At 34.6% G+C, this 16930-nt stretch overlaps 1 protein-coding gene across 1 annotated transcript in view; it reads left to right on the top strand.

Moving 5' to 3' along the window:
* The window catches only part of RtcB (RtcB RNA ligase), a 42508-nt gene extending 27284 nt beyond the window's left edge, over window positions 1-15224 (top strand). The window contains exons 6-7 of the mRNA XM_072544476.1: window positions 10312-10476; window positions 13980-15224. Coding sequence (XP_072400577.1) covers window positions 10312-10476; window positions 13980-14207 — 393 coding nt within the window. The 3' untranslated portion in view covers window positions 14208-15224. The remainder of the gene's footprint in view (window positions 1-10311; window positions 10477-13979) is intronic.
* Window positions 15225-16930: the final 1706 nt, after the last annotated feature.

Genomic DNA, 16930 nt, shown 5'->3' with positions numbered 1-16930 from the left:
TAAGGTTCAATTTATCGATGTGATTGAGAAGATTTGTAAAAAATGCAAAGTCCGAAATCCATAAAATATCTGTTAAATGTTCACACTTATCCATTCCTTTTTCTTCCATGAAAGATATTATTTCGTCTGTAAAATCCCAAACGCGAATAAAAACTCGATCTGCACTTAGCCATCTTACTTTAGTATAGTACAGCACATCAGAATATTCAGACTGCAATGAATCAAGAAATTCTTGAAACGAATGCATATGTCTAATATCTAGAGCAGATTTACACATGGCTTCTTGACGTATGACACAATGAAGAAATACTACTTCAATCTCAGGAAATTAATCCTTAAATATGCATAGGGAATCACTTAATTAATATTTAATCCTCAAATATCCTCACTTGTAAAAAATCCGGGCACAAAGCCGACAGCTTACGATGTCCGGAGTATAGAAAACTCATCCTGGAAAACGGAATCTCAAGAGAGACCCTACCAGAAGGGAGGAGGAAAGAGTGGGTGAAAGCACTTACGGCCAGTAATCAGACAGCGTACGGGTAAGTTAAAGAGATAAGAACCATTCATTACGAAGTTTCTACAAATAAATGTGGGAAGGTCGAGGGCTGCTCACGACTTTGCGGAGGCACTTGCACGAAGGAGAGGTTATAACATGATCCTATTTCAAGAGCCCAACGTAAAGTTGGCCTCTCGACAGGGGATCATTAAAGGTAGAAAATCTGACGTGGCCGTATACGTGGTGAATCGAGGAGCTGGCATTACCAGACACTCCGTTAAGAATGGTTATGTTAAGGTATATGTCGGAAACCTGGTAGTGTATAATTGCTATGTTTCACCAAACATCACGCTTCGAGTATATGAAGAGTACATTGACTCGATTATGCAAGAGGCTAGATGGAGGCTGTACCGGTCGTCATAGCTGATGACCTGAATACGAAGGATCGTCCATGGAACCCACGAGTGCAAGATGGGAGCGGGAAATACCTATCAGAATGGATCCACGCCATGTGGCTTACCGTGTTAAATGACGATAAGGCACCTACATTCGTGAGTGGTAATAGTGAATCCTTTCTGGACATCACACTGATTTCAACGACATTTCTACACAGGGTCGTAAGCTGGACTGTTTTGGAAGAAGAATCGCTTAGCTTACACAAGTATGTGAGTTTTGAAATAGCTAGCAAAAGACGTAAAAATGGGGATATCAATATAAAGAGATGTTTAAATGAGGAAGTTTTTGTAGATGCTTTTGGCTTGATTGGTCCGGGATGTGAGAATGTGCGTGAGTTAATTGAGGGTCTAAGTGATGCACAGGAGTTGGCTTGTGTAAGATCAAATGGGAGTTATAAAAGAAAACAACCATACTGGTGGAACAAGCAGCTTGAAAATCTGAGGACAAATTGCATGAGAGTAAGAAGGAAGTGTGAGAGGTTAAGAAGAGTACAAGCAGGATATTTGGAAGAGAGAATAAATGAATTAAAGCGAATGCAGAATGAATACAGGAATGAGATAAGAAGATCTAAGAAAGAAAGTTGAAGTAACCTGCCTCAGGATCTCGAAAGGGATATCTGGGGACAGGGTTTCAAGATTGTCTGTACTGAATTGAAGGGTAAAAAGACACCCCTGCCTTAGGAGGAGAAACTCCGTTTAATACGGGAACTCTTTCCTCATTTGGAGGATAGGCGTGAAAGTGTTATTGGTTTCGTAGATGCGGACCCTTTTGCTGAGTTGGAACTCGGCAGGGCTGTTGGACGGACGAAGATCAGAAAGGCACCTGGCATAGATGGAGTCATGGCGGAGACAGTAAGACTCACGGCACTCAGATACCCGCAGGTTTTCCTGAGATTACTAAACAAACTACTTGAACAACAGCAGTTTCCAACAATGTTAAAAGAAGCTAAGGTTGTCCTTATCCGGAAAGGTAGAGGTGAAGAGGAAGAGGTACGATTTCGGCCAATTTGTTTTCTTAGTTCGATAGCTAAAGTGTACGAACAGCTTGTAAAAGGCCGCCTTGAGCGAGATTTAGAAGAAAAGCATGCGCTGAGATGGGTGGCTCTCATCCTGCTTGACGTCAAGAATGCCTTTAATACGGCGTCATGGGAAAAAATCATGTCCAGGCTGAGATAATTGGGCGTTAGTGAGTACCTGGTCAATGTAATTGACAGATACTTTACTGACAGGTCCATAAGAGAAAAAGATACCAGCAGTGTCTTCTCCGTGACGTAGATGTCCAAAAAAGATTTCCCCCATCGTTGCCTGTCAGAATTCAATGTATACCTTCTTAGGCCCTTAGTAGAATCTGGTAATACGGGATTAAAAAAATTATGCATAGGATATTTTGCCCCTGTAATATTTGGTGCTTTATCAGTAGTAGTGTTACAAATATTGCGTACAGGTACTTGTTGTTCCCTTCATTGGACGCACACAAGTTAATTCTTCAGTAACACAAAAGTTTTTATCAATACCTCTTATAATTGTACTATTGAGTAATTGAGCCGTGTTAGTTATGTTTGTACTTTCATCCAACGCAAAAGAAACGAAATTAAATTCTTTAAGCTGTCTATCGAATACTTGAATCATAGGAGTGATTGTTTATCGGGACAAACATATTCTCAAAGTCTTTCTTTTTGTCAGGACAGAATACTTCTCATAATTGGAGCATACAAGTTTTTAAAAATTCACTATCAGAAAATGCTTTGTTACTTTTTGCAATAATACATGTGTTTAAATTTAAATATGGTTGTATAAATTGATCAATACATTTGTCCTCCCTGTATTCCTACGATCCCTATAAGTACCGCCATCGGGCTCGTGGAATGCGTCCCTTTAAGAGAGAGAAGAGCACCAGTCGTTGAAAAGAAAAGACGCAACCCGGCACGGGAACCCATGCACGCATATTGAATTGATTTCGTTCGTTGTTTTGTAGTGCAAACCCTGGTAATTAGACCCAGCGGTAAGTTTTTACCTAGTTTTACCTAAACCTATAAATTGTTTTTGATTGTTTATTGCAACCATTTAAATTTTAATAATTATTTGCACCAATGAGGAAAAGTCCATTTTTCTCGCCAGAGTTGTCGAAGGAATAGTTCTGTTAATTAAGTACTATTAATTTGTAATAGTACATTTGTTTGTTAATACCCCACATTGGCCTATCTAGCCGGATTTGAACTCATTTATTGAAAAAATATTTTTTGTTATATTTAAATTTGAATGGTTGGTTTCGTCTCGTCGTATTTTTTATCGTTTTGAGGGTTCTTATCTTAAGTTTGCGTCTCTTGTCGTGGCTCGAGAATAATTTATGACCTTTTTGTAAAGTCGACCATATGGGACTTTTTAGAAGGGAATTATCTTCGTTTTAATAAAGTATCGAATTACAAATCGGTAATTTCGGGGTTTTAGACCACATTTTGTACATTTTCGTTTGTATAATATTATTGGAACTTGTTAGGAATTTAAAATGGAAAAACTTGAAGAAAAGAATAGGAAGCTCAAATTTTTAAGAAAAACTGCTTTAAATGATATTCAGTTAATTTTCGATTTAGGTTTTAAGGCCCTTTCAGACGTTTCTATTCGCCCTTTATTTAAAATTAGACTAGAAGAATTAGATTCGATTCGCGAAGAGTTCTTAAAACATCACACTAATATTATTAGTAATATTCTTTCTGTACCAGACGCGGATACGAGGGTTGAAGAAAATGTTCGGGAATTATTTTTGGAACAATTTTATAAAATAAAACTATTTAGTGCGGAATTATTTGAGCCACAATTTGAAACTCCAGAACCGTTTAGATCAGTAGTAGTTCCACAATCAAATATTCGCTTGCCTAAAATAGAGCTGCCTAAATTTAAGGGTGATTTTAAGGAGTTTAGTTCGTTTTTAGACTTATATAATTCGGTTGTACATAATAACGCAGGCCTAGCAGACGTAGAAAAGTTTAAGTATTTGAAAGGATGTTTAGAAGGGACTCCACTTAGTTTGATTCGTAATTTGTCAATAAATAGCGATAATTATCAAATTGCTTACGATCTAATTGTTAAACGCTACACAAATGTTCGTCGTTGTGCGACCGCGCATTGGGATGCGATCTTGGGTGTACAGAAAATATCGGTAGTTAATTCGAAAAATCTGGCTAAATTAGTAGATACGTTTTTAGAAAATTTAGCCGCATTGAAAACATTAGGTCTTCCGACAGAACATTGGGATTTTATTATGTTTAATTTACTTTTGTCGAAATTAGACGCGGATTCAGTAAAGTTATTTGAGTTAGAAAATAAATCGAATAAAATCCCGTCATTTCAAAAATTGGTAGAGTTTATTGAAACTCAGTACATTGCTTACGATAATTTGAATAGTAGCTTAAGTGAATCTAAGAAATCGTCGAGGGCTCCAACTTATACGGAGCCAAAGTGTAATTATAAACATTCCAAGGAGTCAAGGCATAATAGTAGTTCATCCTTTGTTACAAATTCGTCGTCAATATGTTGTGCTTTATGTAAACAAAGTCATTTTCTAAACCAATGCTCGTTATTTTTGAAAAAATCTCCAAAAGAAAGATACCAATTTTGTAAAGAATCTTCCTCGTGTTTTAGGTGTCTTAATCAGGCTAATCATTCTGTCAAGTCGTGTCCAAAGGCCTTTAAATGTAGTAAATGTAATAGTCAGCTTCATAATAGTTTGTTGCACTTTGATAGAAATCTTTCCAATAATCAGTCGTCCACAGAAAATACTAATAATTCAGTTGCATCGGGAGTAGAACAAAATTCGCCTGAAATATCACATTGTGCTGCTAGTTTTGTAGGGAAGAAAAACGAGACAAAAAAGGAAATCTTGCTCGGTACCGTTTTAGTTCACGCGATTGATAGTAAGGGGTGTAAACAGCCCTTGAGATGTCTGCTAGATTCAGGTTCAATGAGTTCGTTCATTAGTCGTAAAGCTGCCAGTAGATTAGGTTGGCCTAAAACTCCTTGTTCATTTGAAGTTAACGGACTCAATTCGATGCAAACGAAACTGAATCAAGGTCAAATAAGTTTTTCTATCCAACCTCGTCATCAGAAGTCACCGGTGTTTCACTTGGAGGCTATTATTACAGATCGGGTTTGCTCGGATTTGCCGAGCACCAAAATTGACATATCGACGTGGAATTATATTAAAAATTTGAAGTTAGCCGATCCCGAATTTAACTGTAGTCAATCTATAGATTTGTTAATTGGTTGTAGCATATTTTCGAAGGTGTTGTTAGAAGGTAAAATTGAAGGTAAAGCGGGACAACCAGATGCCCTAAATACCGTTTTTGGTTATATTTTGTTAGGACCTACTAGCACACCTAACCTTTCGTCGACTTCGCTTGTTTGTCTTTCAAATATTGAAGACCCACTAAATTCTTCGTTAACGAAATTTTGGGAACTGGAAAACGTACCGGAAAAGCCAGTTTCAGAACCAGAAGACGTTCTGTGTGAGAACATTTATCTGGAAACGCATAATCGGGACGTCTCGGGTAAATATGTTGTATCTTTGCCTTTTCGTGAATCGCCGCCTTGTTTGCAAGATAGCTATGATATTGCTTTAAATAGATTGCTATCATTAGAACGACGCTTATCTCGTCAACCAAGTTTGAAAAAGGAATATTCTTTTCATATGCAGGAGTATCTTGATTTAGGTCATATGCAGTTAGTCTCTAATGCCGAAAAGAAAAGAGGAAAGTATTATATTCCACATCATTGCGTTGTGAAACCAGATAGTGTTTCAAGTAAAATTCGAGTTGTATATAATGCGTCTCAGAAAAGTCCCAGTCGCGGTAAATCTTTAAACGACTATTTACTGGTCGGTCCTAAGCTGCAACAGAACATAGTCTCGCTGTTGTTGAATTTTAGACTTAATCGTTTTGCGCTGTGTGCGGACATTCGTCAGATGTATCGTAATATTTTAGTCGCTCCTGAACACACGGATTATCAACGCGTGTTATGGAGATTTTCTAGCGCTGAGGAAATTCAGGAATATCGTTTATTAACTGTTACTTTTGGAATAGTATCTTCGCCGTATCTCGCTTTAAGAACTCTCCAACAATTAGCATTAGACGAAGGCTCTCGTTTTCCTAACGCCGTCTCGCTTATTCGTCACGCTTCGTATATTGATAATTTTGTTTTTGGTGCTTCGACTCTCGAAGAAGCACAAATTTTAGTTGACGAATTAGTCGCTTTGTTAAAGTTAGGAGGCTTTGAGTTACGGAAATGGTGTTCGAATGAACCCAAATTGTTGTCGCAATTTCCTGAATCCCATATTAATCCTCATTCCATTAATTTTGATCCAGAAGCAAATGGTCCTTCATTAAAAATCCTTGGTTTGAAGTGGATTGCACAGTCCGACGTCTTTCATTTTTCAGTCAAATTGCAAGACGTCCCTTGTACCAAAAGATCGTTTTTGTCCGAATTAGCTCGAATTTATGATCCTTGTGGTTACTTAACACCTATTACCTTTTTTATTAAACATTTAATCCAACAACTTTGGGCAACCGGTCTTAAATGGGATGATCGCCCTCCTTCGGAAATAATTCGTGTATGGGAGCAATATAAGAGCGAACTATCTCTTATTTCACAGTTCAAAATTCCTCGTTTTTTGAATATTTCCTCATGTCCCATCTTAGAGCTTCATAGATTTGCCGATGCTAGTGAGAAGGGATATGCTTGTGTCGTTTATATTCGTAGTATTGATACTCGTAACCTAGTTCAAGTTAATTTACTGTGTGCCAAATCGAAAGTAGCTCCTATAAAACAGATTACTATACCTCGATTAGAATTGTTAGCTGCTGTTCATTTGGTAAAACTTATGTCGTTTGTGTTAGAGTCGTGGAAGCATATAATATTTCAAAATGTGTATGCTTGGTTAGATTCTCAAATCGTATTGCACTGGATTAAAAGCTCCCACTCGAGATTCAAAACTTTCGTCGCAAATCGCATTTCGTATATCCAGTCCCATAGTCAAAATTATTCTTGGCATTATATCGAATCTCGAAATAATGCAGCCGATGCGCCTTCGCGAGGCATGCTACCGGCCGCTTTTCTATCAAAATTAGACTGGTTAACAGGTCCTTCGTTTTTGTATAATATTCCATTAATTTTTCCAGAGGTTCCCCCCTCATTGCAGGAAAAATCCTCTTTGGAAGAGATAAAGAAAGCTTTAGTGTTTGTTTCCACTCGTGAGGAACATTTTCTGTCTTGTTTGCTGAAAAATAAATCGTCTTTTACCTCGATCCAAAGAATTTTGGCTTTTATGTTGCGATTCGCGCACAACTCTCGTTATAAAAGGTCGAAACGGTCAGGACCCTTGACTTTCGTAGAATTAGAAGACTCGTTGATTATTCTTGTCAGATTTACACAAGAAAAGTATTTTGAAGAACATCTTCAATCAAATTCTTTTCCAAAACCATTTCGTAAGTTGGGAGTATTTTTAGATGATAGTACTCAGTGTTTAAGAGTAGGTGGTCGTCTATCTCAGTCTTCGTTATCGTATGAAGCAAAACACCCGTTTTTGTTACCAAAAAAATCTCGTCTTACTACTCTTCTAGTTCGTCATTATCATGAGAAATATTTACATGCTGGATTTAAGAGTACTCAGTTTTTGGTTAGTCAAAGGTTTTGGATAATGTCTTCTAAACAAGCCGTTAATTCGGTATTATCCAAATGTATTAGATGTTGGAAACAATCTCCTAAAAACTTACAACCCCCTATGGGTAATTTGCCTAAATTTCGTCTCGGTGCCATTAAACCCTTTTCGATTTGTGGGTTAGATTATGGTGGACCGTTTTCGATAACCATGTCTCGTTACAGGGGAGTTAGAACTCAAAAGGCCTATTTGTGTCTATTTGTATGTTGCGGTACTAAGGCTTTAAATCTCGAATTAGCTAGTGATTTGACCGCGGAAGCTTTTTTGGCCGCTTTACAACGTTTTTATTAATTTTGTTTTGTTCGACTTTTGTCAATATAACCGCGACGAAACCACCATTTTAATTTTAATTTTTTTATTGTAGTTTAAGTTTTGAATATTTGTGTAAGATTTGTATAGGAATTGTTTGTATTAATTATCGTTTTAGTTGTTTAAGTAATGATAGTATTTGGAATTAGTTTTGTTTTTTAAAGACCTTATGGCCTTTAAAGGGGGGGAGAATGTTTAAATTTAAATATGGTTGTATAAATTGATCAATACATTTGTCCTCCCTGTATTCCTACGATCCCTATAAGTACCGCCATCGGGCTCGTGGAATGCGTCCCTTTAAGAGAGAGAAGAGCACCAGTCGTTGAAAAGAAAAGACGCAACCCGGCACGGGAACCCATGCACGCATATTGAATTGATTTCGTTCGTTGTTTTGTAGTGCAAACCCTGGTAATTAGACCCAGCGGTAAGTTTTTACCTAGTTTTACCTAAACCTATAAATTGTTTTTGATTGTTTATTGCAACCATTTAAATTTTAATAATTATTTGCACCAATGAGGAAAAGTCCATTTTTCTCGCCAGAGTTGTCGAAGGAATAGTTCTGTTAATTAAGTACTATTAATTTGTAATAGTACATTTGTTTGTTAATACCCCACAACATGCTAAAACGTAAAGTCGACTTTACACTACATAATTTATCATAGGATTTAGTCATGGAGTGAAATTTACATGTTTACACTGTGAAATTTACATGTCTATACTGTGAAATTTGTAATATAATTTTGTTATAAGCATTCTCATGTGCTCATCATAGCTCGTCAAAAGAGAATAGGACGGTACCTATTCCGCATGATAAAATCATATGATTCTCGGTAATATCTCTCCATGTAATACCGGTAACACCAACATATTTAAATATCGCGCCTTATTCTTATGTCACCTTCACGCAATTGTGTATCTGAATGTTTTATAAATTTATAAGAGGTTCAACAGTATATAGAAGTTCGTCAAAAGCATTTTATGACATGAGAAAAAAAATTTTAAAACTTTCTGGCTCTTCGAATTTTAATTCCGTAACACTAAATATGATATACCCAGTCCACTAACCCTTCGTAAGAGTAACCTGCGAGCTATAAAGGCGTCTGATCTTTTTCTTCTTACTATTAGCTGTAAGCAGTTGTTGCTGACTTATTATTATTAAAAGTCAGTAGCAAAGGAAGCCAATGCAAACAAAGATTCATTTTACATTATAAGTTAATAAATCTAATAGTTGTTAAATTATACTGTGTAATATCTATATCATACTGTATTATTTATCTATGATCTTTATGACCATAATCAAGAAGAAAAATCAACATAACTTCATTGTCACTCATACCATAAGTCACAACATGTCATTCAGTGTAAACATAATTTTTTAAAACATCATAGAAACGAGGAATCGTAACCAATCTCATATGATATTGTCATATGATAAATAATGTAGTGTAAAGTCGACTTAACTATAATAGCATGTTCAGCTTGCTTTTGAGAACAACGCTCTTTTTTAAAAATATTTTGCCGACCTGACAGTTTTTTAAGTAGAGCTCGTGCTTTTTTTGCTTTCGTCTTCGGCCATAGCTTCATAGGTGATATTGTTATGTGTTGTTATGAAGTGTTGTTTATAGGTTTAATTCCTTAAATACGGCTTCAGATTCATTACAAAAAAGGCACACAGGTTTATCCTTAATATGTATGAAAAAGTATTTACAAGTCCACTCATCTTTAAAAGCACTACATTCTACTTACGTTTTTTAATTGACATTTTAACAATAAAAATGTCACTAATAAAAGCACTATAGACAAAGCAAAACTGTGGAAACAGTTTTCCGAGATGGATGTCATGCCTACATGACTATTTGAGTGATCCAAATCCAAATAAACAGAACTGACCTTTAGAAAAGGCGAAACTACAATGGTAGCGCCCGATATGTTCCGAACTTAGCCGAGCAACACACGCATTATACTCAAGATCACCTTTCACCACGAGTTGCTGGTAAGGGGACTGTGATGGTGGGGAAACGCAGAAGTTGACGAGGCAACAGAGGGAAACATTTGAAGTACATTCCTATGTTGCGTGAGTTTTGAGATTACTCAAAACCATGTCACGGGTCTGATTGAATAGACCAATTGACCACACTTGGCCCGCTGGTCGTACTTTGCCCATGTTTGATATTAATTTTGTATTAATCCGAAGTAATAGTGAAAAAGGTTTTGATGCCTTCTTTACTCTCGAGATTCCCTTCCATCCCTCATTTTTAAAATCATAGCTAGTGGTTTCTTTCCTTAGTTAATATTTATTTTTGAGTTATGAACAAATTATTATTACTTAATAATTTTAGGGCTCTACAAGAGCTTTTCCACCACATCATCCACTCATACCTGTAGACTATCAGCTTACAGGACAACCAGTGTTGATTGGTGGTACTATGGGAACTTGTAGTTATGTTCTAACTGGTACCGAACAGGGAATGTTGGAGACGTTTGGATCTACATGTCACGGGGCCGTAAGTACTTTTTTTATTACTTTAGATCTTTATTATTATTTGTAGATTAGTTTGCGTTTTATTTGAGATAATGAGAATAATCATTGTATGCCACGTTTCAAAACCTACTTATTTATGTCTGATTTCAGTCATTAAACGTTGAGTCGCCTAACAAATAAATTTTTGCTATATTAAACATATCAATTTTAATTAATTTTCTGTCTCATTACGAATCTTCCTTGAAAATACCCATGCCTTGTATTTAAAAAATTAATCCGAAAGACATTGACTATTTTAATTTTATACTGAATTGCGCTTATTAAAACTAGTACGTAAATAAATACGATTATACGATCAATTTTAAATAATTTGTGACAAAACCTATTAATACGACAGGTTATTTTTAATAGAGATAACCCACTAATTACACTTGAAAGGATTATTTAATTTTTTCATGGAGAAAAACATTAATCCTTATAATATATGTTTATGTAAAATATTTACAATTTGTGTAACAATTTACATTGCACAAATTTTGATTATAAATAAACCTTTGAAGAAGTGAAAAAAATTCTTAGAGAGAAAATAAATAAAGAATCAACGTATGATAGAAAAATAATAGGATTTTTATTTGAAAGAGGACGCCACTTCATTTTTTAAAATGTCTCATATCTTTTCGATCCGATTAAGTTCCGAATGATATGGCGGTAAAGTCTTCTAGTAATTGATCACAGCATACACAGGGATTTTAGGTTTAGCACAGAATATCTTATTTTACAGTTCCGGTATGTTTCAGTTTCCCCAAAAAATATATTCCTTTCTCTCTACTATTTTCTCATGACGTCTTTTTTCGAAGCTAATGTATAATTTTTTCAACCTTCATTTCAACATTATTATATGAAGCGTTGTCTATTACTAAAACTGAATTAGAAGTTAAATTGGGAAAGGTTTTCCATTCAACCATTTCATATAATTCTGGTGATTCGTGTCGTTATTATAATCACAAGTTTTTAGTCCGGATTTGAAAATGGGAGCAGCGTTTTCAACAAATCTATTTTTACCACTACAGTGTAAAATGATCAGTCGTTGTCCTTTAGATGCAGGAGATTGTAAGTCAATGTTTTGTCCATCATCCCAACCTTTTGGAACTGTGGGAACCTATGTATGCATGTCTCATTACTATATACAGTGCTAAGTCAAAAGTCCGTTCTCCCCTCGTACATTTTGAACGGTCATACTTATAATAGTGAAATTTGGAGGAAGGTAATAAACAGACGTAAGCTTCTTAACTAGTCATAACAAGTGACGTAATAGTGACAGATGCCGTTACAGCGCCACGGTGACTGATAATTTTAAATAGGATCTTATGGCAAGGGATACCTCGTTTGAAAGGTATTGGAAATACCTATTCAACCATACTAATTTTATTTGAGTTTAAGCTCATTTTGATGAATAAATTAAAAAAATACTAAAATTGTAGTTTCGCATTTAATTAATAAATATTAAAACCTCCGCCTCTGGTTACTTTTTACGTCAACGTCAAGTTTTTGGCAATTAACCAGAGGCAAACGTTAGAATATTTATTTATTAAATGCGAAACTACAATTAATTTAATATATCTATTTAAGCATACTAATTTTGTTTGGATTTAAGATGATTTTTAAAAATAAATTAAATAGATACTAAAATTCTAGTTTGGCAGTTAATTAATAAAAATTCTAATCCGCCTTTGGTTATTTATCAAAAAAGTTGACGTTTGTCAATTCTCTAGTTGTTGTTAGTTTGCAAAAGCGTTTACAGCTCAATATTTAGTTTCTGTTTCTGCTTAGTTTAGTCAATTCTCTAGTTATTTTGAGTTTGCAAACGCTTTTATACCTGAATATTTAGTTTCTGTTTCTGCTTAGTTTAGTCAATTCAAGTTTAATCAAGTTGTTTTTAGTTAGTTGTTTCTTAGTTAATATTTAGTTTAATTATTGTTTGAGACTTTTAAATTTTTACAAAGGCAGAATGGTACGTACTGTAGCCGACAAAGTAGCAGCTGTGTTAATAATTGGTGAATGTGGAAATAATTTCCATACAGCGGAACGTCTTTTTAATGAGAGGTACCCCGATCGCCCTACATCGAGAGCTTATTTGAGGAAGGAACAAGAAACAAAACAGGTAGTGTTCAAGATGTCAAACTATCTGGTCGACCAACAGTCAGTGATGACAAAAAAATTGACATAATTTCAGAAATGGTACTGAACCCTACTTCTTGTACAGCGCAAGTTGCATCTATCTATGGAATCATTCAAAAGACAGTACACGGAGTTTTGGCTGAAAACAAATTTCATCCATACAAATTAAAAATTGTACACCAACTTTCAGATGATGACCCCGACCGAAGACTAGAATTCTGTGAAAATATGTCCAATAAAATTAACCAACAGCCCGATTACATAAAAAAAATGGTTTTAGGGACGAAAGTACTTTTTCTCTCAATGGAAGAGCAAATGCGACATAGCAAATAAAAGAAGAGGATATAACGAATATATTCAGATACAAAAAACAAACAAGGCGACTGCCAAAAGGGCACTACACAGTATCTTCTAACATTCTTCGCAACGTCCACATTTCGAAGGCCTCAACTTATTAATGGAAGGTACTCTTAACGTCCATGTTTCCATGCCGTATAACAATATGGACCATACATAACATTTAACCATCCTGTAGCGGAGATATTTACTTGGATTATATGCAAAAGTTTATTATTTTAAAAATTTAATGACACTGTAGATGACAACTGATTGGATCCCCGCCGCATGCGATGTTCAAATTTACTAGTTTCTTATAATGTGTTCCTCAAAACGCTTAACCGTCGACTTGAGGCTGGCCTTGCAAATGCTTCTTTGGGGTGAACCAAATTTTGAAGTTAATGGTTTGTTGTGACATTATTTATTTACCCTCTTTACAATACTTTCTGAGACACCAGTTGCTTGATCTACTCGCTATATTAAAGATAACAGAATTGTGCAATATCCCAAATCTTTTTATATTGTAATACAAATTAAAAATAATTTGTCTCCCTAGCTATGTACCACTTTTTTATTGTTACTTTTCCTGTAAAGATATTAAATATCGGTTATGTTTATAAAAGAAAGTTTACAAATATTAAAATACACATAATTTAACTTAAATTTTTGGTATCCAATATAAAGTCTTACAAACGACTATTAGCAGAAAAACAATAAATACTCAAACTTTTTTACTTACGCAAAAACTAGTTCTACTTTGCCTTTCCGTGAGAACGTACTACAGACAAGACAATTAAATGTTTTCAGTAATGTCGGATCTCATCGTTTCGTGCTTAGATAGACGTCACCAAATGATAGAGTCAGGTTTAGCTAGGTTAGGTTTAAGTAGTCTATAAGTGAATCATGAATGTTTTTTTTGTAGAAACTCAACCGAAGTTCAATTATTATAAAAATGTTTTTGTGTTAGAAATATAGGAAACGTGTTTTATGAGCCTAATAACTTAATTTTAGGGTCGAGCTTTGTCCCGAGCCAAATCAAGAAGGAATCTGGATTATACTGATGTATTACGGAAGCTCGAATACATGGGAATTTCCATTCGAGTCGCATCACCGAAGCTAGTTATGGAAGAGGCTCCAGAATCTTACAAAAACGTCACTGATGTTGTAAATACATGCCATGCTGCCGGAATTTCGAAGAAGGCTATTAAACTAAGACCTATAGCTGTAATTAAAGGTTAAGCGTAATTATTATTGTGTCGAATATCTTGACAAAAATGTAATTTTTTTGAAGCAGTGAACACACAGTTAATTTTATTAATATATAAATTGGTGTAACAGTTTGGAAACACTTTTTTGGATGTTTTTCTTGTGTATCCTATTTTAAGGAAGTCTCAATAAATACCTTTGGGGTTGATTGTGTATTACGATGATTCTTTGGTACCTAGCCTAAAAAAGTAAAAAGCTTTTATATACAAAGTTAGCAATTCCTGTATTATCAAATGTCGAATCTCAGTGATTATCACCTCTTTCCAATTTTGGCAACAGGTGTTAATTTTTGGAAACAGTAACCATTCCATGAATTGTTGTTGGTTGTTGCATTATCCGGCTGGAAAATAATTTTCTTTTTTACCAAATGATACCGTTCCTTTTTATTTTTTTCACGTTTTTTAACGTGTTTCAACAATGGCACACTCAATATTTATTGTTTTTTCAATCCTTGGATTATCCTAAAAATGTGCTAAAAAGTTATGAGACTTACTTCGCTATGAGAAATCGTGGCAGCGCGTGGAGTATTTTTTTTATTAATAATTCTTCATTTAAAATTCTGCTCTCAGTGTCATTTGATAGATCGACTATACTTGATCTCACGCACTTTTATTGGTAACCAATTATGACATGGACTTTTTTATTAGGCTAGACAGAAGAAATTTTGAAAGTTGACTAAGAGTCGGCATCACTACTTTGGTTTCGGTTGGTATTAATTCTTCTCTTAATTTCAAATAAGATTCCTTGTGGTCATCGAAGAATCATCACCATTAACGAAAAAGAAATATTACAGTTAATATTATTTTCAACTATTGTTTAATTGTAATATGAATTTTGTCAACAGATATTCTTAATAGGCATTTCATAAAATGTGATTTAATTTATGTTCGTTGATTTAATTAAGCATAGGATAAGAATTTTGTGTGCGTATTTAAAAGACTCGATAAAAAATTTATATTTTCAAAAGAAAGTAAATACATTTAAAAAATATACCGGTATTTTTTTTCCTTTTAAATATAAACTGTTTTAACTAAAGTGTGACATAGTGACAAGTTGACATATGACTTTAATTGTCATTCATTTGACTTTAAAATGATATTGTAAATATTTTTAATTTGCGTTCCTGGGACGACTAGTGGAGTATAAGTATTCGAGAGTATTCGATTACATGACATCAACTGAAAAATCATAGCATGTGATTTGTCTTTCGATAACTGCATGCAATGATGACAGTAAAATTCTCCTGTTAGTGATCCCATAGTAAGTCATAAGGAAAAACCTCATGATACTAGCTCAACATGGCCCGACAAGTATTTTTCCTTACATTTAGTTAGTCTCAATATTGACATCAAACTCTAATTTTTTATGTATTTTATTTTAAAACATAAATGACGTATACTCGATATGTTATTGACTTACTGACAGTGGTATTTTCTTTATATTGATTTCCTCTTTTAAGATGAGTAACCAGATCCTACTGCATTCTGTCGAAAAATTTACGACGCAGTTGCTTAAAGAATTTAACATTCTTTGATTTTTTTCTTTTTACCATCTGTTTCTTTCCGGACTACATTTGAATCTTTCCACCACGCAACTCTATGTTCATTTTTCCGTGCGCATTTACATATTTGAGATCTAACATAATAGGAGCCGCTTCTTTGATTTTTCTCTTTTTACCATCCGTTTCTTTTACGACTATACTTGAATCATTTCATTGAACCCTATGTTCATTATCCCATGCGTGTTTACATATTTGAGATCCATCAAATTCTCTATTTTTATATAAGGTTGATGTTCACTTATTCTAAAATTTAATGGTCTTGATGTTTCACCTAAATAAAAATATTCCCATTCACAAGGTATTTTATAAATACAATTCTTTGTTCTTTCTTGTTCATTGTTAGGTTTAGTTTTAGATAAAGTAGATCAGAATGTGTTCGTCGTTTTTAGTGTTGTTAAAATGTTTATCATTTCATATCAAAGGTAATCATTTTTTAATAAAACAGATGCTAAAAAATTTCCTATCCTAAAAGTAATTTTGGCTCTATCATATGAGTATTTAATGATTCCGTTTATAATATTGACGTTGTGATTTGATTTGTCTTCTTCTTACTTCTTGTATGTAGGCTTTAAAGCATGTTTCTTCTTCAATATTAGCCTCCTAAATTGTTTAAATTGTCGCACCATCTTTTTCTTGGTCTGCCAATACTTCTTCGTCCATTTGGTGACCTATCTCGTGCTCTTCGTACTATCCTATCCTCTGCCATTCTACTAATGTGTTCGTTCCACTCCTGTTTCCGTTTTTTCACCCATTTATTTATGTCTTCTATATTGCATGCTCTTCTTATGTTTTCGCTTTTCTCTCTATCCAACAGACTTTTCCCTGATATTCCTCAAAGTATTTTCATCTCTGTTGTTTCTAGTAGTCGTCTCGTTTTAGATGTGTCTTAGGTCTTGTTTTCGCCGTGTATGTTAATATAGGTCTAATTGCTGTTTTATAGATTCTTGTTTTTGTGTCTTGTCTAGGTGTTTGTTCTTCCAGATTGTATCATTAAGAGATCCCGCCGCTTTACTTGCTTTTAAGCTTTGTTGTCGTACTTCTTCAACATCTCCGTAACTAGTTATATCTATTTCCAGATATCTAAACCTTGCTTCCTGCTTTATTATCTTCCCATAAATTTCGATTTTACATCGTA

Source organism: Diabrotica undecimpunctata, chromosome 1, assembly GCF_040954645.1.
Source record: "Diabrotica undecimpunctata isolate CICGRU chromosome 1, icDiaUnde3, whole genome shotgun sequence".
Classification (NCBI taxonomy): Eukaryota; Metazoa; Arthropoda; class Insecta; order Coleoptera; family Chrysomelidae; genus Diabrotica; species Diabrotica undecimpunctata.
The sequence above is the reverse complement of the archived record's forward strand: the minus strand, read 5'-3'. Positions and strand labels throughout refer to the sequence as shown.